This window comes from Pteronotus mesoamericanus, unplaced genomic scaffold (assembly GCF_021234165.1).
Source record: "Pteronotus mesoamericanus isolate MK-2021 breed Mesoamerican mustached bat unplaced genomic scaffold, CSHL_Meso_final scaffold_54, whole genome shotgun sequence".
NCBI classification, from domain to species: Eukaryota; Metazoa; Chordata; class Mammalia; order Chiroptera; family Mormoopidae; genus Pteronotus; species Pteronotus mesoamericanus.
The window spans coordinates 62,443,100-62,470,812 of NW_026555321.1; the positions used below are offsets into that span (position 1 = coordinate 62,443,100).

The window sequence follows — 27,713 nt, forward strand, 5'->3', positions numbered from 1 at the left end:
TCACTGGCTTTTATAGGCTCCCGCCAACTTGGTGCTGGGGGTGGCCGGGGAGGAGGCCCAGGAGGACCTGGAGGCGGGAAGGTGAGGGCGGAGGTGCTGTTTCGGCGTCGAGGGCGGGCCGGGCGGGGATAGTGTCCTTTCGGTTGCTCCCGCTGCGCTGGGATCACTTTTCCCGTGGCCGCGCCCGGGTCCCTGGGCTGCACCGGCTCCGTGCTCCCAGTCGCGCGGGGCTGAGGGGCGTCTATGCGCACCCTCCCTCCGAAACGCGGAGTCTGGTGGCGGAGCCCGCTGTACGGCCCCGGGCCCCGCTCCTTTACACCCTGACCCATTGTGACTGTATCCCTAGCCCCGAGCCAGGCGATCTCCTCCGCGCCGGGGTCCCAGACCCCAAGACCACCCCCTTTGTCCCCGCCTCAGCTGGGAAGCCTGTTCCGGAGCCGTGACCTTGGGACAAACAGGAATGCGGTCCGGGAGCCTAGATGCGGAGAGCCCCGCGCCCCCCGCTGGCCGGCAGCAGAATGAAGCCCAGGAAGGCGCGGGGTGATGGACAACCACATGTCAGGGATGTGAATACACCACTCTGTAAAGGCAGCGCTACCAACGCACTGGGCGTTTTTAGGGGTTCCTACCACCCTCCCGTTCTACAATTAAAGCGGCCAGAGACAGCACTAACTCCGTGTCCAACAAGCAAATGAGGTTACCTGCCCTTAGTAAACTGCTTTTCAGACTTTTAACAATGTAGTTTCTAAAAGTGTCTGTTTTTTCATGTTAGCTAGTAACATTTAAACCTTCTATTAGCAATTAAATCCACTGAATTTTAAAGAGAAGTTGAAGAATTGAAACGTTACCAAGTTTCAAGTTAAACCAGAATGGGAATGGAAAGATTAAATGGGACAATGACACTAGGGGGGGAAAAAGGCAATTTACACATTTGAATGTTCCATGAAGTTGCCAAATGTACCACCAAGAAATAATACAATTTAATAAGAATAAAAGTCCACTTGGTCTTACTTCATTGGTTCTCAACTGGGGGTAGTTTTGCCCCACAAAAAATGCTGACATTGTCTGGAGACACTTTGGTTGTCACAGCTAGTGGTGTGTGCTGCTGCTGGTCCAGGGTGCTGCTAATCACCCTACGGTGTGCAGGACAGTCCCTCAAACAAAAAGTAGTCAATCCCAAATCATGATACCAAGATCACAAAACCCTACTTAAGAATATTTATGTTTAAGGATGCCTTTGTGAAAGGTCTGAAAAAGTTATGTATGTGTCAGGTCACATGTGAACCTTAGGAAAATGCTTTTCCCAGAATATGCCTTCAGGCATATTTTGTTGATAGGATTCTGTAGAAAAAGAATAAAGTGGCACCTCTGTATTTTAAGATTACCATCTATTCCACTGTGCTTGCACACACTTCCCATGCTGGCCTTCCTTCTGGAATCATGACAGCTTCCTTAATTTAGTAATAGCTTCATCGCATGATGAATCTTTTGCTTATAAATCACCACCACACATGGGGAACTTTTTACTTCCTTTTAGAAACAAGATCAACTGAGCTTTTCTCCATGCAAGGGGAAATGTGGGCATTGTAAGTGTTTCCTCCTGATCAAGGACAAGAGTCAAGATTCACCAGTGTTGTACATGAGAGGCAAAACAGCCTTTCCCTCCTCAAATTATGCCCTTCTGCTTCCACTGTCAGTGAATCCCTGCTTGGTGAGACAGTGAATAAACTGTAGTCCACACTGTGAGAAATCATAGAACAGAACCAAGTCCACCGGTGTCAGGGGAATCTTGCAGCCTGGTCTTGTTAGCAGAAGGCTCACACCTTGGGGTGTAAGTGACAGCCACTCTCCGGCAGAAAGAAGATATGAGTGTTTTTATTTATAGATTTTTTTTATCCTATAAACGTGTGTGTGTGTGTGTATAACACTGTGTGTCTATCCTTTCTTTTTAAACCCTGTACTAGGATTTCATGCTTTAACACTGTGCTGTAGTGACCTGCATCATCCAGAGTTTGGACTCATTTTGGCCAAGGAATGCAAAAGACCCAAACCGTGTTTTGCAGGTCACCTGTGCCCTTGGTTCTGCTATCTGTTCCTTCTTTCCCATGGCACTGATATCACCATTTACCATGTACTTCATGCCCACTGTGCTGGGCACCAAAGTCATGCCTGATAAGCCCTTCCCTCTGGTTGTTACTGCCATGTTTCCTACAACTTCTCTGGAGTAATATTTAGAGGTCACCCTTTTCTATTTTTTCTTCTCCTTGATATTTCTAGGTAGTTCTTTGACTTTGTTTTCTTTCTTTCATACTCTATACATAAACACTCTTGAAAAATATGAAATCCTTTCAATAAGAGGATTTTAAAGTCATATGTGTGAACTTTTAAAGTTATATATCAAGTATGGAATACTTTTGCCCAACTAAGAGCTCTACCTTCTTAGTAAGTTACTTTCTTCTTGACTCCTTGTGGTTATTTTCTAATTCCTTTGGAACATGCTCTCGCTCTTGGGGCTTAATCAATGTTTCATATCAATTAAGCTGCTTAGGACAAGAGGTTTAGTACACCTTACCATCTTGACAACAGGCTCTTTGTTAGAGAAAACAAATTAAAAAGAAGAAATTAGATCTCTCCTGATTAAATATTATTAAAATACTTGTTTAAAATTTTAAAAATTATAACACGTATGCAGTTTACATAAATTATGAGCTGAGCCATAAAATACCATTCCCACCACCACCATCCCAAAATAAACCCTGAGTTTGATCTCCAGTAAATTCACTGCCTGAGTGAAATTTTTTTTTCCCCTAAGTAAGTCTCAACTACATATAAGTAAGCTCTAGGTAGTAATTACACATGCATAAGTACATATGTGGCATATAGTTTGTATTGTTTGTGGAGGGCAAGAATTTACCTGAATTGACCATTTGGTAGGTTGGGGTGGTCAGGAATGTGTTAGTTGAAAATATTTATTGAATTTTCAAAATCATCCTACTTTGCTCATCTCTGGCCATAACGAGACTTTGAGTTAGGAAGACTTATCTGTATTACTTGTGAGCAATTATTGTGAGGTCTTCACACACAAAGCTGAGTACATTGAGAGCAAAAGTCAAGTGAGAAAACTGAGGGGAAAGTATAGAAGTTCAAGCTCAGGGAAAAACTGCCAATTACTGCCACTGGAGTCTAGTGTCACAGGCTCATTGCCAACCTGCTTCTTCGATTTGCATGTAGAAGCACAGGTGCTAAAGGAGATAAATTTCTGGGTAAAGGATGTCCATTATAGCTTTAAAAACCTGCATCTTCTATACTAAACTAGTGTTCTATACTAAACTAAATGCATTTTTAAAATTTAAATTTGTAAATGACAAGGTTTGGGTTTATATTAAGCTGCTTCTCTTCTCCCGTCCACAGTCTCTTTATAGAGAAGCCTGCATAGCAGCAGTAGAAACCCCTGTGGGTACTCCTCCAAGAACTCTAAGATGCCCACCTCCAGCTTTCTTGGGATGGAGATAGAGCTCACACCAGCTCATAGTCTTAGAGAGACATTCAGCATTTTAGGATTCTCATTGCTTTATCCTCCAATCCATTAACCATCCATCCTTCTTTCCTTCCATCTATCCATCTATCTGCCCATTTCTCCCTCCATTCAACAAATACTTTTTGAGCACTGACTAGGTTTCAGATGCTGTGTTAAGTATTGGGGCCTAACAAGACCGGTGGAGTGTAGAGTCCTTACCTCCCTAAAGCCATCTGACCCTCATTACTCTCTCTCTCTCTCTCTCTCTCTCACACACACACACACACACACACACACACACATGCACACATCAACTTACATCACAGGTAGGATTTAAAAATATTCTTGTTATTCCTAAAATTCATTTCCAGTGCAAGAACCCAACCCTATCTTTCCTTTGAAGAGCAGCCCCTTTATGGCTAACTTTCTACATGCACCTTTCTTGCTAATTTCTTAGTTTTTCCCAGGGCAGGCCCTGCTTTCTGCCTGCTCTGCTTGGCTTGCACAATCTCCCTACACAGACAAGCCCTCTCTTTGGATCCTGATCCATCCACATGCCCTAGGATCTGCACCAGGTCTTCCATTAAACTGATCACACCCAAGAGCAGAAGTGTGAATTCTATGAGTCTAGGTTGCATAGTATTTTCAGACACTGCATTTCTAATATACTTTAATGGGAGGTAAGTATCCTTGAGGGAAAGAAGCCCCTTGAACAAATGTGTTAGGAACTATTCAAATTTTAAGCGAGTTGAGTATGATAAAATTTATGGACATGTTGAAACAGAGAGTATGGATATTTAAAGGCCAAAAATATTTTCCTCAAGCTCCAAGGCCCTTCCTCTACCTGGGGATAATTTAAAAACAAGGGAGAATTAGATTCTGTTTACTGCTCAGAGTCAAGTCTCACTGGCTAAAATTAGCTGTTAAATCACTGGGTTTTATGCTGCTGCAGTGCATGTGGTCCCCTGTGACCATGCTCTTAGACTTGCTCTCCCCTGCTGATTACCCGTGATTACTACCTGGTCAAGTTGTCAGTTGGCTGCCACCAAGCACCTTCAAATTCAAAGCAATTCATTAGTTCCCAAGTCATTCCCTTGATCCTGGATTTTATGCCTAATCTCTTTTATTATTATTATTATTATTATTATTATTATTATTATTATTTTGTGTGTATGTATGTGTGTGTACAATGGGATTGAGTTACCCCCAAATGCATAAATTAATCTCCCAGGTTGATGTGTGTGTCTTACCCAGGATTCTGATTCTGTGATGTGTGCAGACAAGTCCCATAATTTCATTGCAGGAGATCTTCTGTACTTATAATGATGATGGCTTTCTCCTTTGTGCAGCACACCAAAGTTCTGCCCAGCCAACACTGAAAAGTCAGTACAACAGAGGGTACATCAATCATCTCACCTCTCATCCCAGGTTTATTTTCTAGGTGTTTTGTCCACTGTACATGTGCTATGGTAAGCTGTCAACTTTGGGGCAGAATCTTCCCCAGGTAAATCCTCCCATCTCCTCTGGGTCACCCCTGGGGCACTGTGCTGGTTTCTGATTTGGCCACATCACATGGGACAAGTCATTGACTTGTTTTTAAATTTCATTTCCCCCAATGCCAAGCACAGAAGGGAGACCATTAGAAGAGCCTGTTATAGTAACTCCTACACTATTATCTGAATTGACAACATGTGGGTTTATGATGTTACTAATAGATAACATAAGGAAAGAAACATGATCTAAGGTACCGAATGAACCATTAGAACTCTTCTCGGTTGAAGTATAGTCAATGTATGAAAGATCCTTGTTCACCCTTACAGAGTTTATGACCTGCTACAGTAACTAATCTAAGTGGTTTATATAAATTTACTTAACTCATTTAATACTTAAAACAACCTTCTGGACAAGTACTACATCCTTCTTATTCACAGGTGGGGACACTGAGGCATGAAGAAATGAACATGCCTGAGGCCACACATTTAATAAGTGTTGTGTGAATTGAGCCCAGACTTCTGAACAGAGCTGTAGAATGTTTCTTTCTCAAGAATTTAAGTTTTAGTTCAATAATTACTATTATTTAATCCCTCAGGACTCATTTTTGACTATTAAAATTCTCAAAAATATGTAACATTGCCTCCCCACCTTTTCTTTGTAGATAGATATTAATGATTAATTAAATGTTTGAGAAGAGTAGATAGGGTGTTCGGGAATAAGATAACAAACCTCATAGCTCTAAAACTAGCAGTAATAAAACACAGCATGGCTTTTTATCTCAGGCATTTTTGCAGTAGTTGTGCTGCCATCTAGTGACCCAAATAGAAAATAATATGCAATCATGGTTTTGCTGTCTCATTTGCATTTTAAGTCTTTAAGTGATGCCTTAACGGTAGTTTTCAATAATAACTAAATATGCATGTATTAAATCAAAAAAGTTATCATTCTTTTTTTCTTACCATTCTCACTCATTCTTCTACAATAATATAATATGCTCATTAATTATCAAATAAGAAGATATTAGATGAGAAATTGACATCTAATTAATTTTACTATGTATGGTTTTGAGCCATATGAATTTTTTTAAATTTTATTTTTGCCAGTTTATACTTGAATAGCTAGCATAGTGATTTTTCACAAATACACCCGCTTGTTTATAGTTAATTCCAACTATTTATTTAGTTAGGTAAGTAATCACAGGTAGACACTAATACCTGCAGTTTTACACATTCTGTGTAGAACATGTCCTGATCATCTGCACAAACATTTTCAAAGAATTTTGGGTCGGTGGTCCTGGAAAGCCATTTATTGCTTCATAAATATATTGTCTCCCCATTAAAAGTTGCACCCTGGAAACCAAGCAGCGCTCAAATTCAGCAAATTCTTTTTTTTTTGTTTTTGTAAATCATGTTTATTCTATTACAGTTATCTCAATTTTTCCCTCATTACCCTTTTCCACCCATCCCAACCCCATCCCCCACTCCCACAGTCAGTTCCCACTCTGTTATCCATGTCCATGGGTCATTCATACATGTTCTTTGTCTAGTCCCTTCCCCTTCTTTCCACCACTTTCCTCTTTCCCCACCTCTCTGGTCACCTTCGGTCTGCTCCATGTTTCCATGTCTGTGGTTTATTTTGTTCATCAGTTTATTTTGTTGAATAGAGTCCACTTATAGATGCGGTCACATGGTATTTGTCTTTCATCCAGTGGCTTATTTCACTTAGCTCAATATTCTACAGTTCCATCCATGTTGTCGCAAAAGGTAGGCATTCCATCTCTCTCTCTCTCTTTCTCTCTTTCTTTTTCTAAATGCAGACTGATTTTATTTATTTTTTTAAATGTCAAAGTTAATTATAAAATATTAAAAAATTTAAAACCATTACAAAGTCTCAGCAGTTAAACCAACATGACACCAGCACAGAAATAATCAAGTAGATCAAAGAAATATAATGAGCATTCTAGAGACAAATGTGTATATCTGTCTAACAATGCAATATATGATTAAGTTGATATTTCAAATCAATGAGGAAAATAAGGCTTATCCAACAAATTAGGTGCATGGAACACTAGTACTTGAAACAAATAGAGAGCCCTATTTCACACATTATACAAAAAATATTCAGGTGAGTTAAAAATCAATATGTAGATTCTAAGGAGTTTTAGGAGAAAATACAAACTAATATTTTTCTTACCCTGAAGTAAAATATTCAAACCCAGAAACTATAAAGTAAAATATTGACAATATGACTATATTAAACATTTAAGACTATATAGTAATATACACATAAAGAAAGTTGAAGGACAAGTAATAGAATTGGAAAGTATTTGCAACACATCTAAAAAGAGGTAATGGTTTGTCATTGTCTTTTTTTTTAGGGAAAAATTTCTACTAACATTTAATCAAAAAATGAATACAGGATACCAAAAAGTCATTTAAAGCTTCTTAAAAATAATAGAAATAGGCAAGAAATATACAAAAGCAGGTTTAATTTCAACAAATAATAACAGAACAATTAAAATTACACATCATTGTCACAATCAGATTAATACATATTAAAAAATTTTAGTAATATCAAGTATTGGCAACTGTGAAAGGAAGTGTGTATTCATAGACTCTTTTTCTTCATCCTAAAGCAGTCCCATTAGCATATTTTGCAGTGCTGGTTTGGTGAAGGTGTATTCTTTTAGCTTTCTTTTGTCTGGGAAACTCCTTATTTCTCCTTCCATTTTAATAGAGAACCTTGCTGGGTAGAGCAGTCTTGGTTGCAGGCCTTTGCTTTTCATTATTTGGAATATTTCTTGCCACTCCCTTCTGGCTTGCAGTGTTTCTGTTAAGAAATCAGCTGCTAGCTGTATCGGGGCTTTCTTATATGTTACTACCTCTTTCTCCCTTGCTGCCTTTAAGATTCTGTTTGTCTTTGATATTTTGCATTTTAATGATGATGTGTCTTGGAGTGGGCCTCATTGGGTTCCTCTTGAGTAGGACTCTCTGTGCTTCCTGGACTTGTGTGCTCTTTTTCTCTCCTCAAATGTTTTCCATCATTACTTTTTCAAAGAGGTTCTCTATCCCTTCCTCATCCTCTTCTCCTTCTGCTATCCCTATTATGTGGATATTTTTACATTTCAGGTGGTTCTCCATTTCCCTCAACACCTTTTCATTCTTTTTGAGCTCTTTTTTTCCTTTTCTTGCTCTTTCTGGGAGCTTTTATCTACCTTATCCTCAAGCTCACTGATTTGGTCCTCAGCTTCATCGAGCCTGCTTTGGATTCCTTCTACTGTGTTCTTCAATCCAGAAATTGTATTCTTCATTTCCTCTTGTGTCTTATTGATAGTTTCTATGTCTTTTTCATGCTGATAGAGTTTGCAGTAAGTTCCTCATAGTTTCCCTGTAGCTTTTTGTAATTCTTTCTGAGCTCACTGAGCTCATTGAGCTTCCTTAGAACCATTGTTTGGAACTCAATATCTGATAGTTTACTTGCCTCTATTTCATTTATTTCTCTTTCTGGGGATTCCCCCTTTCCCTTCGAGTGGGGGTATATTTCTTTGTCTTCCCATTATTTGTGAGACTCTTCTCTTTTGCTTCTGCTTCTTAAGTTGATCTGTCTTGATTTCCTAACTTTGTGGTATGAACTTCTATGGTAGGAGACTGCTGTTTTTCCTTCTTGTATATGACTCTGATGATGTCAGATGTGATCCCTGTCTGACCTTAGGCAGTCTGTTCAAGACCTCCAGGAATCTACTGTCTGTGGCTGTCTCCTTCAGTTGTTAATCTAGTCACTCTGCACTCAGCAGGCCACCTAAGACATTTAAGGGCAGGGACAGAGTCCCTCCTGGGGGCGATGTTATTGGGTCCTCTCACACTGCTGCCATATGGGGGAGGAGTGAGCACTGGGATCCTGCAGGCTACTCTCTCCATTTTCTCCCCAAAGATTCTGTCCCCCAGTGTCTCCTCAAGTGTCTCCAGACCTCTCTGTGCCCCCTTTAGCCAAGGATCTACTATCTGTGGCTGCCACTCTGCACTCAGCGGGTGGCTTAGATGGCACAGGGCGGGGTGGAATCCCACCTGAGGGTGGGGCTATTGGGTCCTCTGATGCTGCTGCCGCCACTCAGGGGGAGTGGTCTCTGCCTGAGCAAGATGGTTGCTGCCGCATGGGGGTTGAATCAGCACTGAGATCTCACCAGCTACTCTCTCACTTCTCTCCCTAAAGCCTCCTTCCCCAGTCTCTCCTCAGGCATCTCTCACCCACTCTGTCCCTGCCTTTGCCAGAGACCAGGGTAGGTGGCTGCAAATAAATATTTATGCATTGGCCCTTTAAATGGTGTTTTGCATCTCCAGCTGCCAGTGTCTGGCAGAGAGCAACCCTGCTGCTTTCGCAGCTGGCTGTTTTCTGTGTACTTTTTGGGCTCTGGTGCTGTAGGCTAGAGATTCTGTTTTTGGTTTAGACCCCGCTCTTCTCAGGGGGATCCAACTGGCTGTTTCAATATCTTTCTGGTGCTGTGGGCGCCTTGCCGGTCTTCCAGTGTCTCTACCACACTCCTTTCCAGTTAGATTGCACTAAAGCCAATTCTTATGTCTCCGAGGTTATAAGGCTCCTCTCTCGCTCTTGTTCAGTTGTTTGTTCCAGGTATTTGCCCCCAATTTAGTTGTAATTCCAGGTTGGTCCTGGGAGGAGGTCAGTGTGACTTCCACTCACTCCTCTGCCATCTTGATTCCTCTTTCTTTCCCAAATTCAGCACATTCTTAATTCTGATGACTCATTCAAAGACTTTTAAGGATATAATCATCTGAATGTTATGACACAGTTCAAATTAGTTTCTGCCTTAGGTTGAAATTTAAAAATACATGCAAGGATTCTACTCTGCAGGACAGAAGGTGGTTGATGCTGACACCTGGTCATCCCAGAAGCCCCTAGCCCAGATTTTCTGTGGGCTGTGTGCATCTGAAATACAATTGTTTGGAAGCCTGCACAAAATCAGGAAAACCACCCCCACTGATTAAGGACACAGTGTAGCTTCAGTATTCAAATGGATATTTTATATAGCATATAGTATAAAAATACAGTACTCGAATGGACTCAGCACTATAAGCCCAGGGAGAAGTTGCGAGGAAGTTTTAAGTTGGATGATAATTGTGGACATTTAGTAATAACCCACACTGGTATTGGAAAGCTAATGCCTGAAGCTAAAGAAATCATTTCCCAAGAGATCTAAACTAAGATGAGCAAAACCTAGTAAGTTTTAATCATGTCAAGCAATATTTTTTTCAAGAAGGTATTTGTCCTGGGTTCATCATTTACTCGCTGAATATTTATTGAATGTGTATTAAGTCCAAGGCACAATATTAGGCAATAAGGGGAATGTCAGTGTCCAAACTCGTATCTATGCCTGATGGAGCTCATGGTCCAAGGAGATGGCTATCCTGAATGGATGTTTTCTCTTAAAGCAGTTCTAACCTGTGGAGCCTGTGTACTTGAACCCTTCTGGATGACACCATTACATATGTCTCCCACATAGAGTGTACGCTGGCCACATCTTACAGCACTCCGCCATGACCATGGAATGAATACCTGAGAGAATCAGCTGTGCATCACCACTAATTGATGAAAGCACCACACTTCCTAATTTCAAGGGATTTATTTAACACATCCATTTCTCACTGACCAACCTAGTTTCGTTTCACCAAAATGGCAATCTATTAAATTACTTTCACATTCCAGGACTCTGTCACCTAACTTCTGGCCTCACAGGACTCTCCTGACCCAATGCCACTTTCATTCTGCAGGATAACAAATTGCAGCTGTTTTCTAAAGTAAGTTAACATGTCAGCCAGTGACGTGATGAAACACATGTCAAAGCCACTAATTGCAATGTTAGACTTCATGTCTAAAGACAATATTCTGAAGGTCTAAGTTGATAGACTTTTGATGTGTTGGACCAGGGTCATTCCTTGTCCCTCAGAAGTGCCTGCGGTATGAACTCCAAATCCTAAACCTGCTTCCAGACTGGAGACTACTCTGTACTTTTAGATCCATGGCCACATTTTCCTCTTTTTGTGTGAAACTTCATTGGATGGCTCCTGCTAACTGCCTTCACTGCTCTGAGTGGAATGTATAACCCATCCAACCCAACTCAGAACTCGCGTTCATTATTGCCACCCCTCAGTTATCAAAACAGATGTACAAAGTTTGCCATTCTTAGTTTTACTCTGCCTTGTCATGTGCCATCTCTTTTCATTAAAAAAAAACATCACAACACTGAACTCTGCATTCATGTCTTTATTAGTCTGGATGATTAGCCCACCTGCCTTACTTTGAATTCAGGCATTCGCCCCTGCATGTGCCGGGAACTGTTCATCCCACTCTCAAATTAGAAAGATAGAAGAGGAAGTTTTATTTTTAAAAGCATGCAAATATCAAAGTAGTAAAATTAAGAATAAACGGCCCTCCTTCAGGTAAAGGAAAATATTAGGATAAAGTCAACCATCTTTAGGAAGGAAAAATTCAAACACTAGCTCATGTTTTTTTAAAACTCCTGGTCAAATGCATTTTTTTTTCATTGATAATTAAAACCAGGTCATCTTTGTAAGAGCTAGATTTTTAATACATCATGGACCTCTTGTTGGTTTTATCTAAGAGTTAAAACATATTATTATCTCAATCCTTGGTGTCCATGGTCATTTTATCTCTGTTTATATTTAATTGCTGATGACTTATACACCTCTATACTTACATAAAGCATTAATCACTATTTCATTAATATGGACAATGCATAATATGAAAATAGTAAAATTGAAGTTCTGTGAAATTTGTGATAAAACAGAAATGGTGCCCAAAAGCCCTTTTTCTGTGTCTACTCCTCTGTTTCACTTTCTTTGAAACCTTACTGTGAATGCTACTTTTATAGGAAAGGTGATTATTACAAAGGCCACATGCTTTCCTATTTAATCCTGTCATCAGTAACTTTAGTTTTTTGGTGATTATATTTCTCTCATTTATTGCTCAATGTGGAAGCTGAAATATACTTGGAGTAAGTAGCACTGAAAGTGGGCCAGGAACCAAGCTCTCCCAGGCAGGTTTCCCTTCCTGGGAGTGCTCATTTGAAGGAGGCTCTCACCACCCTGCCCTTGATGGGCTGTGGGGGGCGCCAGTTCCCCACCAGGGGCACTGGGGGCTCGTTCTCAGCGCTGGACAGGAGGCTGCGCAGCTTGGCCATCTGCAAGGGGCAAGAAAAGGTGATCAGCTCCAGACTGGATCAAGTGGACTCAAGTTGTGTGAGACAGAGCTATAAACTGATGGTTTTTAAACAAGACAAGCAACCCACAACACCTACCCCCACGTTCAGTCCAGAGTTACCAGGTAAACCATTCCTGGTGATATAGACCTTTTATTTTTGTGTAAAAACACTTTTTTAAAAAAATACAGGACTGCCACGCCCTCTTATGAAACCCTTTTCCTCCTGAATTCTGAAGAATTCTTTTTATCTGAAAGTTCAGTATAGAGTGTATACCTCATGTAGGAGGGGAGACAGTGTTGGAGCAAATAATACATGTAAGTCAATGGCCTTCATTGATTATTTTTTAAAAGGCAGAAAGGAACAACAGTCATGTTACATTTTAAATTTTCAGATCTGATTGTTTTCTTAAGGGAGAAGAATTTAGGAACTTCTTATCAGTAATGCTATATTTCTATATGAAAACATTTTTAGCTTTTCTCAAGATAATTTCATTCCTCTTTTAAAATATTTATACCAATGAACCCAATGTTTAACCTGATTTGCTGATGAAAATGACCATGTGTATTTGAGTCCACAAGTCGCAGAAATAGAGAAGCGGCTGTATTAGGGATATGAGACACTGGGAAACTGACTTGACTATTAGACATTCCCCACTGAGGGTCAAGTCTGTGTGCTGTCCACCTGCTTTAATCTGTTCTTCTCCATGTCCCTGCCCACTCCTTCCCTCCATGTCTTTTCTTGAGAGTTTCTTTAATAAATGTTGCCAAGGCATTCTTTAGATCAACAGTAAGAAAGGAGGACTGAGCAGAGAGGTCAGAGGTACTGGAAGCAGACAGACCAGAAGTGGAATCTCCTTTTCTGCACTTGGCTGTGTGATCATGAGCAAATTACTTACCTTCTCTGAATCTCAACTTACTTACTTGTAATATTGGAGAAACAGAATATACCTCATAGGATGACAAATCCCTCCCTTTAGCACCCTTCTCCCCAGGCCAGGAGCTGCCCTCCCATTTCCTAACCAGTGTTCCATACTTGCTGCCAAATTAACAAAAACTAACTGGAGTGAATCAATACCCTTAAATATTTCAAGAGTATAAACTTGGTCATTGTTCAGCATCACTGCCCTCTTAAAACGATTTGTGTTATCCTGGTACCCTTAGGAAGTCAAGTTGTAGGAAGATGAACATGCTGACTGTAACTGCCAGGGCCAAGTATGAAACCTGTCATGTAAGGCTACTTCATGAGCATCCATGAGGCAGCTGGATACTACCAATTTAGCATCTATTTCCACAGAGCCGGCCAGCAATGAGTCTATGCGTGCCTCACCTGGTCGGAGCTCACAGTTATGGGCTCCTTGAGCAGTAGCCATACAATGCATTCTTCACAGGGCGGCGTGGTAAAGGAGCCATGGTAGGTCCAGTAGTCACGGCAGGCAGGGAACAGGCAGGATGGGTCAAAGTTTGTGAAGGGCGCCTCCTTGCCCTGCAGAGCAGACAGGCAGGTGAGGTGGGCAGGTGAGGTAAGCAGGTGCTCTGAGCATTCATACTGCCCTTCCCAAGGCCCTCACCACTGTATTTGTCAGAATAAATTCAAAGGCAGTAGAGAAAATGGCACTTTCAAACAAAGTGCATGCCTTTGAGATAAAGAGCAAAGGGGAAAGCAAGCTTAAATGGTCTGACTTTATCTGGGACAGTCATTGTAATATTTATTTTTTTTTCACTGTCAGTAGAACTATAATTCTATCACTAACAAAAAGGAGGAACATATATAAACCACAAAAGAAATAGTTCATATCAGTTAATGCTTTTGGTCTTAATGATAAAAAACAGGCTCATGTTTTTATTGAATACTGAACATACTTTCTATGGTGGTAAAATGTACTAGTATTTGATTAGAACAGTCCAAAAGACAACTAAAATCAGTGTGTTAATTGGGAGAGTCTATGTTTGTAAAGTTAAAAAAATATATACACACTGCCCAAAAGAGAAAGGGCAACCCCAGGAACCAAACATGTTGCCTCTGCAAATGTATGTGTCCATGTGCTATGAGTGTATGTTGTGTGTGTGTGTGTACATGGTATGTGTGCATGTGTGTGCATACAGTGTGTGTGTATACAGTATGTATGCATGTGGTGTGGTATGTGTGAGCAATGTAGTGTACATGTGCATGAATGTGGTGTGTGTGCATGTGTTTATATTGTGTGTGTGCATGTGGTATGTGTGGCGTATGTTGGCAGATGACCACTCTCATCCACTTCACTGAGAAAGTAATTATCTGACAGACTGACAGTGAGCATTAAATAAGCTTTTGTATGTGAAATTGCTTTAAAAACTATAAGTATACAAATATAATGGCATTATTTGTTCTATTTGTACTTAGCATATTCATCAGACTTAGTAATAAACTTTAGGTTAAAGAAATATACTAGAAATATAAAAAGAAAAAATTGACAGAACTTGCTTTCTGATCTTAGAGGGAAAGTGAATATTTTTTACCTTTGTCTTAATTTTGTCCAGTGCGTCAAGAATCAGCTGGAACTCACCCTTCTCACGTCCTATCTGTAAGAAAATAGAAAACCAATGATTACATTTTTTCCTTCTTCATAATTTGGTATTGTTTTAAAAACTAATTTTGATCCACCCATCTGCAGCCAGTGTTTTATAAATCTGCCAGGAAACCAAGTACTAAGCAAAAACATAAGTTTATTTCTCTCCCTAAATTTTAGAGTATATATTTGCTGAACTAAACTTGGACTCCAGGCCTCTGAAGTACAGAACCACAAAATTACATGTTGCTCTGCTTCTATGTCCTTGACCTTCTCTGCAAAGTCATCTTACTTTTTAAAAATAGAATTAAAACAAAGATGGACTCAATGTATCTAAAACTAAACTCTCTGTCTTTTCACTCAGATCCACTCCACTTCCTGTTGTGTTCAGTTGAAGCAGAGAAATGACCCAGTGAATTAAGAACGTAAGACAAATTAGGTCATTCAAAAAGAAAGAAGCTAGATTTTCACCCCTGGCTTAAAATCTAAATTATGTTACCACTAAATTCTTGTGTTGATGACACTAAGTCCTTCTTAAACCGATACTGGCTCGACAACACACATATTCCCTGTGCTGTCTTAGCAGGGACTATGAGTTTCGTGGCTACAGGATTGTGCAGCCAGGCTCTGGGTATTGCAGCATCCCCAACACTGGCTTTGCAGGTTTCCAGGGTGATGGGTATGAATAGTGGGAAAGGATAATGGGCCCTGCCCTCACCAACACCATAGTGCCACCTTCAAAGACTTGACCCCAGCCCACCCTACACATATGCACTCATCTATAGATCCACAACTTGAGAAATGTGGAAAAGGGTACATTTTTAAGGGAAAGCAAACATTTTAAACTGATCTTAGCAGAAATATCTTAATTAGTTGAATGAATACTGAAATTCATTCTTCTCCCCTTTAAAGAAAAGGAGAGAATGAAAGATGTTATCTTATGCTTGGGTAAAGAAGTCAATTTAGGAATAAATAACATGTCAATTTTTACCTTACCTTCAGAAAAATGCCAACCACGGCTGTTCCATCAGGTTGCTTCAGAGCTTCTGCAAACGTGTTGTACTTTGGATTCCAGTGAACCAAATGCAGCTGGGAACACAGAATGCAATTTATGAGGTAAATTCTTAACATGAGGAAGCAAGCATCAAACTATTCACAAGAAACCCAATAGTTATTCAGTGTAAGGCTGCCAAATGCTTTCAGAGAAGTTGACAGAATTGTAAATATTAACATGCAATATTTTGGTGACATTCTTAATGGTACAAATGTATATAAAATTAAGATAAATAGATCTAGGACTTTGTAATAAACAATGAATATAAATTGAACTTTTAATTCAAAGATTTGTTTTAGTTTTGCACAACATTACTTCTTTTTCTGACCCAGTGAAACACAGAGCTATAAATAAGAATCTGCTAACATTCTAAATTCACAATTAGTTGAGAAGTAGGGGAGGAAAAAGAAGGGAACATGAACATTTTTATTTTATTTTTTTTAAGTATGTGGGGTTTTTTTTAGATTTTATTTATTTATTTTTAGAGAGAGAGAAAGGGAGGGAGAAAGAGAGGGAGAGAGAATCATCAGTGTGTGGTTGCCTCTCACACACCCCTCACTGGGGACCTGGCCCGCAACCCAGGCATGTACCCTGACTGGGAATCTTACCAGTGACCCTTTGATTTGCAGGCCAGCACTCAGTCCACTGAGCCACATCAATCAGGGCCGAACATTTTTATATCTACCTCTTTTTTGCAGCCAGTGGTAACCTAATCCTAATTTAGAATGTAGGCTCCAGTTAAATCAGTCAAAGGCCCATATTGAGCTACATAGAATGGCAAGAGAACACAATAACTCATAGCAATTAAAACTATTCCATTCAAAATCAAAGTGTGAGATGGTCCCAGATACAGAGGTCAAACTGCAAACCTTGTCCACTTTTGTAAGAAACAGACTAAACTTTGCTCAACAATGATGGGGAAAGATATTTAGAGGCATTCACAATAGTTAATCTATGCTGCCACTGGCTCTACAGATGGGCTGTGGAGAAATGGGATAACCACAGGGAAGTATTTTGGGTCTTCAAAGTTAGTTTAACCAACAATTCAGCTGTCTAAGAAAGTGTGCATGGTGTCCCTAAGTTCCTATGCAGATTGGAGCCTGCCTGAGGAAAGAGTAGGGTGGGAAAATGGCATAATGCTCACCTCTTGGGCACTTGTCACCTCTTATAGACTTGGCTTTATGGAGAGAACACGCAGGAGGCTAGTCTTAATTCCTTTGAATCTGGTGCCTTGAGCTGAGCTACAAATCATGTTTGTTTGTTTGTTTGTTTTGATGGGTTAACTGAGACAAAGGGTAGTATTTGCTCACATTAAATTAAAATGTGTGAATAAATATGTGCATATATAATTACACATACACATATATGCACACCCTTCATTAAGAGAAAAGAACATAAGCATTAGCTTGAATTACTGAATGTTATTTTTAAAGCACTGTGTTCTTTAAAAACAGAGGCAGTTTAGGATGCTGGACAAGATAATGAACTCAGATGCCAGTCTGCATAAGGCAGAGCCCCAGGTCCAGCACTCCTTGGCTAGATAACTTGTCTGTGCCTCAGTTTTTTCATTTTTAACCAGCCTTTTAAAGTTGCTGAGAGGAACAAACAAGTTAACTTTTGTAAGCATCAATGTTAGTTACCTTTATTTTTTCAGTCCCTTCAGGGCCCTGATCATTTTTTTTTCCTATTGAACTGTTACTCATCTTCTTAAAATCACCTCAAAAGCCTTCCCTCATGGTGCTGATGCCCCTGTCCTCCCTTAACTGTCTAGCCTAGAATGTTGGGCAGCTTCAGGTCAGGCTGAAAAGATTACAGCTCCTTTCACCATTAGAGACTTGACACAGAAGTGGTGGATGCGGCTTCATGGTTTTTCTGTTCTCACTGTGTGAGCCCCAGAGTGAGTGACAGCTGTGCCTCCTACCTCCGCTGCATACTTGACTCCATCCACAGTGTGCTCAGAACCGTGATCATCAGAGGAGCCCCAGTGCAGGTGGAACTGGCGGAGCCGGTAGGGTCCACTGAGAGGACCACCCCTCAGCACTGTGATTCAGAGAAGATGGGTCAGCAGTGAACTCAACCCCCTTCCTGAACCCCACTTTAAACACGTGCTCCGATGGACAAGGTATGATGGGCAAACAGGTGGGCCATACATTGGCTCCCTTCTCACAAAAAGTCTTGGGATCCATCAAAGTCAGTGGTGTTTCTCTTCTGTCTTATATGTTTACTTGTTTTATTATTGTAAAATGTCAGTTTAACATTTATGAAAATAAAAGTAAAACAACAGGTGGGCAGTAAAGATATAGAAAACTAAAGTATGGGTTGGTCACATAGTGCAGTGGAAAGATGTGACTCACAGTTGAGAGCAGACAGATGTTGGTTCCAGAGTTGTCCACCCCTCAATTGTTGTGTGCCCTCAGGCAGGTTGCTAAATTTCTATGAGCCTGTTTTTGCATCTCCATTAAGATGGTAATAATACTAACCTTTCTGACCTGCTCTGAGGATTAAATGAGATTAAGGACTTTTAAGTGTTCATCACAGTGCCCAGCATGGTATGCAATAAGCAAATGTGAGTTCTTTCTCTTCATCTTGTGTCCAAATACATTTTAAGACTACAAGGAAGAGCTTTTGCCCACATCTAATTTAGACTGTCTGTTCAGATAAGATGAAAAGGGAAAGTCAGAAGTTTCCCAGGGAATCAATCAATGTGGACAACTAAACTAGATAATTTTCAGTAGTATGAATTTGAGATTGTTGTCCAAATACCTCAAACCTGTCATTTAATTTGGTTTCATGTCACTCAGGCTAGGGAGTGATTTACAGGTTAAAATATTCTTTAAATAATATTGGATAATATTAAATAATATTGGAGATAAATATTATCTCATGAGTCCCATTGATTAGGATGAACTATATGATTTTTGCTTACCACAATGGCATATTCATGTGGTCCAACTTAATAGATACTGTTTAATTTTGTTGTTTATCTTTCAAAATGGAACTTGATTTAGATAGAGAAAGGAGAAAAAAGTAACAAATAGCAACATGACATTATTGCTTAAGGAAATATAAATTTCTATGACATTCCTGACTTGGAATTATGACTGTTATTCTTTATGATAACATCATTGGGAATATTCATTTATGTACACCAATAAGAATAATCTTAACTCTTTTTATGAACACAGTTATAAGATGTATTATTGTACATCAAGCACCAAACTATTCAAGGAACAAAGAATCTTACCTTATGTACAGTGAAAAAATGCATTTCTAATTAACCTATTTTTATTTCACTGATTTGCTTAATAGTACAGGCATGTGATTTTTCATTTCCCCACAAACACAAATCATTACCTGAGAAGAAATTGTTAAGTACTTCAAAAACACTCACAAGAAGGATTAATCAGATACACTGATTATTATCTTATAAAATTATAAATTTATAAATTATAAAATATTAAGGGCAAGTCTTCTTGCCCATAATTAATACAATGGCCCTGTTCCTCACTCCACCCCCAGCTTTGGCCCCCACCACATACCAGGGGAAGTGTGGCCCACTTTGTTTCTTTGTTACGTCCCTTGCTTCATAGAATGAAATGAAAATACTTGGGAAGAAGCCTTGGGTGTGGGCCATCAGAGCCTGGAGAACACTCAGCTCTCACCTGTGCTCCCTGCCGCCACCTCCCTACGCACTCCATCTCAGGGGTACATGCAACTTTTACCCTGGGCATGAGCCATGCTGCAGGAGCAAAAGGCAAGGCGGACACATCCCTCTTCAGTGCACACAGGTACTTCTTCACGACCAGAGCAAAGTCAAAATGTCATCTCCATTTTCAGAGATGAAGTGTCCCCTCTCCCCACTAACTGTGACTGTGCCATAAATTACATTTGCCTGTACCGACGTTGAAACCTCCATGTGCTCCTCTACCTAAGGGTCATACTTACTTGAACGATCAAAAGTATCATCAAACACAACCCTGCAGGTCTTCCCATTGTTCAGGATGGTCTTGCAAGAGCCAGGGTCATAAGAAGCTGACCATGGCAGCAGAGAAGGATCATACTTAATGTCCTTAGTATGCAGCTCGATGGGCGACTGGTTGTCTCCCTTGGCAATTGGGTAAAGCTCATGCCAGTGATCAGGACCTAGGACATCAAGTTGAGGGGATTTGTTAATTTGGTGGCACGACCCAAACCCTCTTTCTAGTTGATTACACCAGCAGTGACTGTGGAAGTTCTTGGGTTTCAGACGGGGCAATTCAAGGTTCAGAGCATGAGACGAGTTTGTTACTAGTGTACTGAAGACTCGAACTCCTTGCCTTCCCTCTGCTTGCTCAAGAATACAGACTCAAAGGCTTGTTTTTGAAATGGAATTCACTCCTCCTTTGACCAAGGCCATCTTCTGTCATCCTTCTGGAAGAAAAGCACTGACCACAGGTGGTTTTCAGAGCATCACCCTGTCTCATATGCAACCTGCTGCAGGCAGAGCGAGCGCTCCTATACCTGCACCAGGCTCAGAGAGGTGAGTGCCTGCCCAGGGCCAGGAATTTTAGGGACACTCAGAATTGCACCTCTCATGACTGACTCCTCAGAGGATGTGTGGTCTTGGCAAGTTACCCAGCCTCTCTGAGCCCTGTTCCCTCTTAAAGTAGTAACAACTCTACACTAGGAAGAATTTCCAAGACAAAGGGAAACGCTCCGCGGCTTTGGCGCTTGGTAAGTATGCAGTGAATGTTCCATCCGAACCCTTTCCCCAACGTTTCCTGAAGTTGCCCACTTTCTATGCAGTGCGGGGTGTCTCAGGCATGTCGGGGACTCACCATTGTGGCTGGCGTAGCCCCACTCCTTGGCCATGGTCGTTCTCTCGCCTTGTTGCTCCTGCCCGCTCTCTGCGCAGAGCCTCTGTGCGAGCCGTGCCTTTTATCCATGTCCCCACACCCATCATGGCCTTATTAGGTCAGCGTGGAAGTGGGGCGGGGGGCGGGGGAGGGGGGAGCGGCGCGGGGGGGCGAGGGGGGCACGGCGGGCCAAGCTGGTTGGAGTGGTATTCTGGAGGCGGGGTGGGGAAAGCTATTGAATGCCGAGGGCCGGACAGCTGTCTGCTGGGGTGGGCGGAGGTCCCCCATGTCACCTCCCGTCTGACCCCTCTCCTGGAGCTGCGGTGCCTTCGCCTGGTCCCCCTTGTCTCCCCATGCATTATTTTGAGGGGGAGGGGGAGGAGCGACAGGGTGTCGCAGTTGTGCTCAGCCGCCACCTAAGACCCCCGGCGGCGCTGGAGGATGTGCTGGGAAGTAGCTGTGCGGTCCCCCGACCCAATGACGCCCGCAGGAAAGAATGCGCTTGCTTGCCGGGCGAGTGCGGGACTCCCTTGCAGGCGACTTGGAAAGTTCTAGGAGGACTGATGGGAGGGAGGGCGGGGAGGGCAGGGCCCCAACTCTCTTAGCCTTGGAGTCTGAGGACAGCGGTCTGTCCTGGAGCCGCAGCAGCCGGGGTCCCCGCGCAGACTTAGGGTCCCCTTGGCCAGGACACAGGCGGGGCTCGGAGACCCGCTGAACGCAGAGCCGGAGCCTGCAACCATGACCCCACACCTTGAGCGGCTCCTCTGCTCACAAAATCAGAATATTCTGCAATATGAAAGGCATGGACATAGAGTCTGTGGTTTAAAATGAATGACCTCACTGTCCAAGACGAACTGAAATGTTGGGAGAAAAATTTGGGCATCAGGTTTTCAGAATTGCTTTGATTTTTCCTCAGTCTCCCAAATTGTTTATTTGTTTGTTGTTTGTTTGTTTTAACGTGATGAAACCGCGGAAAGGAGAGAGCTGGCCTATGCAGGGCCACATGCCACGAATTTATTTTCAAATGTCTGCTGTGCTTCACATGGCAGAAATCAGTGTAGTAGACATTTATATTCTAAATTTCTTCTTGGTTCGAACCAGCAATAATTTTAAAAAGACAGCAAGGGAAGACAAACTTAATGTCAGTGCTCTCTTGAATAAGGGTGCAGTCTATATATCCTTATTTACTCTATTATTGATGGTGGTATTTTGTATTTGGGGATTACAAAGCTTGAAAAGGAACTCTCTCATCACGGTAAAGCTAGCTCATCCCCAAGGCATGTGGAATGATTGGGTACACTCATAACCTGGACACCAGGAGAGTCACTCCCCAGGGTATTTTTGTGACGGGATTATTTGATCCACACAATAGCTGTGCAGAATCAAGAACTAGATAGTTTGGAAAATCCAAGCAAACACAGCAAAGCAAGAGACTTCAGACTCGGAACTCTGGGTTGGAGCAGAAATTCTGCCCATTTGGCCTGTCAGCGCCTGTTCTCTGCTTTTGCTGTGATAATGTGATGTGTAGTTTATGGTTGATGAAGGTGTTTTATGTTTCTTATTGAGGGCATAATTGTGTGTATTAGTAAACTATGATCCTGTTCCAATTCATTAAATTGTTACAATCTTTCTTTTTCTGGTTTGTGTGGTTAGAAGATAATTTAATGTTATTTAATACAGTCATAATACAGATAAGTGTTTAATAAATTTTTATTCCAAGCAAAGCCAACAATCTAGGAATTCATCACAGTGTTACTGTTTAGGCATAGAAGTTTTAAAAATGGATTTTTATTAAAATAAAAAGACTGCATAATGAACAAACAATAAATTAAAGCCTTGCACTATGGTACATAATTTCAAATGAACACTGGGTAATACTTGCAAAATGAACTATTTAATAGTTTTAGGTGTGCCATCTTGAAAAATGATCATTTGTGTGTTCATTTTATTTTCTTATAAGTTAGTAAAATTTGAAATTGAGATCAAAACATGTTATTTCAGACCACAATATACTTTTCAGAAACCACAAATTAATCATTTGCCTCTTAACTGATATACTCCAGCATATTTATTTATAAATTTCAAAATTCCCTGTCAACAGAGTAGAGATAATTCTAAATTTTATCTAAGACTAAGATTTCTGGAATGGCTTAAAGGAAAAAAACAATTAGGTACACACTGAGATAAATAATGCCAGCAAAAGAACTAGGAATGATTAACCACAAATAATTTCCAAGCATCCTGATAGTGCTTCTCCCAGCATGATTACTGGAAAGTTGATGTATTTGTAGGATTTTTTTCCCCTCAAAATGAGTATATTCATATAGAGGCAGGGAGAGAAAGAGAGAGATGAATATAAACAGAGCAATCCAGGAGGGGAATTTGGGTAAACAGAAGTTTGGGGACAGGGATGTCTGATTGTGGAAGTTTCAACTAGGTTGTATGTTAAAATTATAAACTTGGAAGGTCTAAAGTGATAAAATTTAAACATATTTTTACTCTTAATTTGGCATTTTATTTTGCAAGATACTGGGTAATATAACTAAGTTAAATATGCAAGTTTATAGCATTTGGTGCTTCTAGAGCATCAGGAAAAAAAGGAGAAATTGCCTCTTTCTTTACCTTTGTGATCAAAGCATAAATTAAGATTTGAAATGATTGCATAATTGTGTTCAAATATTTTATATGTTATAGAAGCATATATTTTCTACTACATTTTTATTTTTGTAGGACAAGGTTTGTGATAGAAATAGAAAACAATAAACATAAAAATAAAATTTAATAATTAATAATAAAACATAAAAATGCAAAATTAAATCAAAGAAATTCAATAAAAATGAAATAAGTCCAATAAAAATCAAATCTGATAAACCTAAAATATCATCAAATCTAATACAAATCAAAATTTTAAATCAATCTATTTAACTGTCATAGATAACTTTTATATTCTTCCTTGAAACTGTCATTTTTTTTTTCTTCCTCTCATCCACAAAAAAATCATTGTAAGGAAGTTTGGCTCACCATTTTATATGTGAATGTGACAGGCTCAGTTCTCAAGTTTGACACCAGTGACAGCTGAACCACTTGGATGGGATCTTAAAATTTGGCTCTCATTCATGGCAAATATATCAGCAAGCAGCCTACAGCCTTGTCCCAATTAGTGTCCCTCACTAAATGCAGCCATCTGAGATAGTCACTTTACTTGAAGATGAGAACATGCATGTAAGGGTGTGAGGCCCCTGTCTAATGCAATAAGATTTGATCATCAGGGTTCATGAGTTCAAACTCTTTTCTTCCAAATACAGACTCCTCTTATAAAATATAGTAATTGCATGTTAAACAGGCAAATTCATTAATTAAACTTCACGATACCTTTGCTTGGGATCAAATTTAGGTTGCCAAGTCTAGTTTTCAATAACTTAAGGACAATTTTTTGTTGTAAAATTAACATGTGGGATTGTGTTTTGTTTTGACATTTCATAGCACATAGATGGCCAGTGCCCAAATTTTTCTTTGGTGTCAGGCATGTCCTCTAAGAAATGGAAAGAGTGATACCTGCCTCCCAGAGGTCTGTGTGGCTTACATGAAATCATGAAGCAAAGCCTCATCATAGTGCAGACAGTGTGTTTGTCATTCAGCAACTTAGTACTTTCTCTGGTCTTGTTCATTTTTTCCAGTGTCTCTCCAGGAAGTCACCTACTCCACCCTCATTCCTTGTCCTTTGCAAGCAGTGCCTCTGTCTGTGCACACAGCAGAGCCCAGGCTGACCTGAAGACAGCACCCCAATTGTGGAAGACTCAGCCTGCAACTAGCCTGCAACTTTCCTGCCACCACGGGGCTGCTGCAAACCATGGCCAGGATCCTTCACACAGCGGGCATGAAAGTTAACCTATTTAACCAAGTGTGACCAATTCCAAGTAAAATCCATTCATCTTATCTAAGAAAATTAACTGTGATAAGAATTAAAGAGAATATGATTCCAACAAAGCTTAACACCTCTTTAGTATATTATTTGACAAACAAGTTATTAAATGTGAAATTCAGCTCCTCTAACTAGCATTCGGGAGTCTTCAGATGTCTGCCCTACCTGCTTGACAGCCTTCCTCCAGCCTTCCTGTCCATACTCACCCACGCTCCACTTCAGCTCTTTTTTTTGTGTTATTTTAACTTTTTTATGTGAATTACTGTGCTTCCCTGGGAAAAAATCAAATGGCAACCTCACTTCTATAGAAGGTATAACAATCTCAAGCCCCCTTTCTCCTGTAAAGTATTGCTACCCTGAGCTGGTCAGGTGACTTTTCAGAATAATCATAATCACCCTGGACACTTTACTTGATTATTAGTGCCAAATGAAGTAACACATGTACAAGTCCTTGATAACTCACATTTCTCACTTATCATTATTCCTACTTTACAAATTTAATTGAATAAATATTTAAGAGCTGGGAGTTCTCAAAACATTGTCTTAAAAACTATATGGGCTAATTTGCAAAGCATAAGCCTAGTAAATCTAAAATAATGGATTCTTAAAGACATTAAGAGACAGTAGAACACTGACTGGTGTGGCTCAGTCGATTGGGTGTTGTCCCCCAAAACCAAATGTTGCCAGTTCAATTCCTGGTCAGGGCACAGGCCTGGGTTGTGGACCCAGTCCCTGGATGGGGCATGTGTGAGAGGTAGCCAGTCAACGTTTCTCTCTCACATCCATGTTTTGCTCCCTCCCGTTCTCCCTTCTTTCCCCTCTCTCTAAAAATAAATAAATAAAACTTTTGAAAAAGAGAGATAATAGAGATGACTTTTCATCAAATATCTGAATAACACACAAAAAAATATTTGTATTACTCAAATTTTATAGCCTTTAATGTCATTGAATATTTCTTTATTTTTCCAAAATTAAGTAATCAAGACCAATAGGAATCTTAGAATTAGTGGACTGCACCACACAGCTCTTTTACCCTATTTATTCCAAATAATGAAGTTTAGGTAATCTGTTCTTAAAGTATTTTATCTTGATATAATTTCACAATTTTCAATATTTTAGCTTAATTGAGGTATAATTGACAAATAAAATTGTAAGCTATTTAAAGAGTACATCATTTATTTTTGTGTAAATTTTGTAAAATATGAGGTAAATTATTACAAAAAATAAAGTATGCATTGTGATGATTTGATACACATCTACACTGTGAAATCGTTCCTCCCATCTAGTTAATTAACAAATCCATCGCCTCACCAATTTATCTTTGTGTATGTGTAAGAACATTTAAGTTCTACTCTCTTAGCAAATTTCAATTATGCAATATAGAGTTACATTAGATCCTTAGATCTTCTTCATCTTATAGCTGAAAGTTTGTACTCTTTTACCCAGCTATTCCTATTTCCAATTTTCAATATTTTTAACAGTAAAATTTTTTCTCTATGAAATGCTACTTAATATCTTTATTTCCTCCTATGTAGTTTCCACTAAGAAAAAAAAAATGCTGTCAATTAAACCACCAAGGACTCCATTTAAAAAATCTCATCAACATTGTTTCAGCCTGCCTCATAACCTAAGACCAAGATATGATTCATTTTTATTTGTTCTCTTTAGGAAAAGTTATTTGAACACTTCTGATTTTGCCTGTAAATGATAAAGATTATCTTGTCATTGTGGGGGAAAAAACCCCAAAATTTCTGTTCAGTTATGGTTCTATAATGTTGTTTGTTACTTTGTTTTATTCAACCTAATACATCCTCTTATTTGTAATGTTTTTAGGAAAAAATTACTTAGTGTGATATAATGTTAATTTCTCTTATAAGTGACAGTCAACAGAAATTCCTGGCATATAGTCTTTGGTATTTAAATCACTGAAAATTAGTATGGAATTTTGAGATAAATTTTTCAAGCTAGAAACTTTCTTAGTTGATAGTTATCACATTAAAGAAAAACATAAGAACATAATATGGTGATTTTTCTGGTTTTCAAAATGATTATAATATATCCTCCTTTGTAGGTAACATAAAATCAGGAGGAGAACTTCATTTGGAGAGTGAAGAGTTGCTTTGAACTATGGATTTATGTGCTCTGAAACATGAGCCCTTTACCTTGTTTTAGCAGAGTATGTTTATGATAAAAATTTTAATATATCATCTCTGAAATGCCAGCTCACTATCTCTCAGAAAAAATAGATACAGTAATCTTTCTCTGTAGCCTTGAAAGGTAGAATGCAATATGCATGCTAATCATATGAAACCTTGAATACTAACAGTGTTGAGTGAAATCAATATAAGTATTGATGTCTAGAACACATTTTTTTTTTTACATGCTAGCATAAATGTTTTCCTGGAGCTAATTCAGTGTGCAGCTAGAAGCTTTTGGAATCACAGATTCATATCAGAATTAGCTGAAATACAATGTGTTTTTCTCCACACATTAGAAGTATCGTGTGTATTCAAAAGACCTTAAGGAATTTATACTCAACACTAAAGGAAATTATTTTGTAAGATCCACTCTACTTTAACCTTAAAACAAAACATTGCTGAAGAGAAGCTATAACTGGTCTCTTCAGACTATCCTACTGATAATGGAGTATAAGTAGATGAAAAGTACGTGTATGACATGTAAAAATGAACTGCAATTTGTGAAGAGTCAGAGCTTCTTTCTTAGGGCAATGAAAGCTTTCATATCTTACTCTTTAGGTCAGAGAACCTAGTCATTGTTATTTAATCTTTACAAACATCAACAACATAGAAAAATTGAAAAGCACACCACATTTCAGGATCAACAAAGTTTCAGTCTAGTCTTGATGTATAAGGACAGGCAAGAGCTGGTGGGACAACAGTGGGATGAATGGGAAATAACACAATCAGAGACCAGAGCATCCTGCTCCTGCCTGGGGATCTGTCTGACCACCTCCCCAGTTAATCCCTTATTAAACTCTCAGGTTCTGCTTACAGTTTGTCCATTCACGGCTTGAATCCTCTGGGGTGCCCAAGTGGACCAGATTTTTGGTTTTCAGTTTCATGTACAGTAGTAATCATTTATGATTGACTTT

General features: G+C 39.8%; 1 protein-coding gene across 1 annotated transcript; it reads right to left on the minus strand.

Annotated features, from left to right (window-relative positions):
* Positions 1-11,878: 11,878 nt before the first annotated feature.
* CA3 (carbonic anhydrase 3) lies at positions 11,879-20,755 on the minus strand. The gene is made up of 7 exons (XM_054594891.1): positions 20,662-20,755; positions 19,790-19,987; positions 17,766-17,884; positions 15,787-15,879; positions 14,741-14,803; positions 13,572-13,727; positions 11,879-12,224 (listed from the first exon to the last, which is right to left on the minus strand). Exons 1-7 carry the CDS (start codon positions 20,693-20,695, stop codon positions 12,105-12,107), a joined length of 783 nt encoding a protein of 260 aa, XP_054450866.1. The 5' UTR covers positions 20,696-20,755; the 3' UTR covers positions 11,879-12,104.
* Positions 20,756-27,713: the final 6,958 nt, after the last annotated feature.

Excerpts from the sequence above, each read along its gene's own strand:
- CA3 (XM_054594891.1), bottom strand. The coding sequence starts at position 20,695 with ATGGCCAAGGAGTGGGGCTACGCCAGCCACAATG. Across the intron at positions 17,885-19,789 it reads TGATACTTTTGATCGTTCAA|TGCTGAGGGGTGGTCCTCTC; the intron begins GTAAGTATGACC and ends TCTGAATCACAG. Across the intron at positions 12,225-13,571 it reads TAACTGTGAGCTCCGACCAG|ATGGCCAAGCTGCGCAGCCT; the intron begins GTGAGGCACGCA and ends TGCCCCTTGCAG.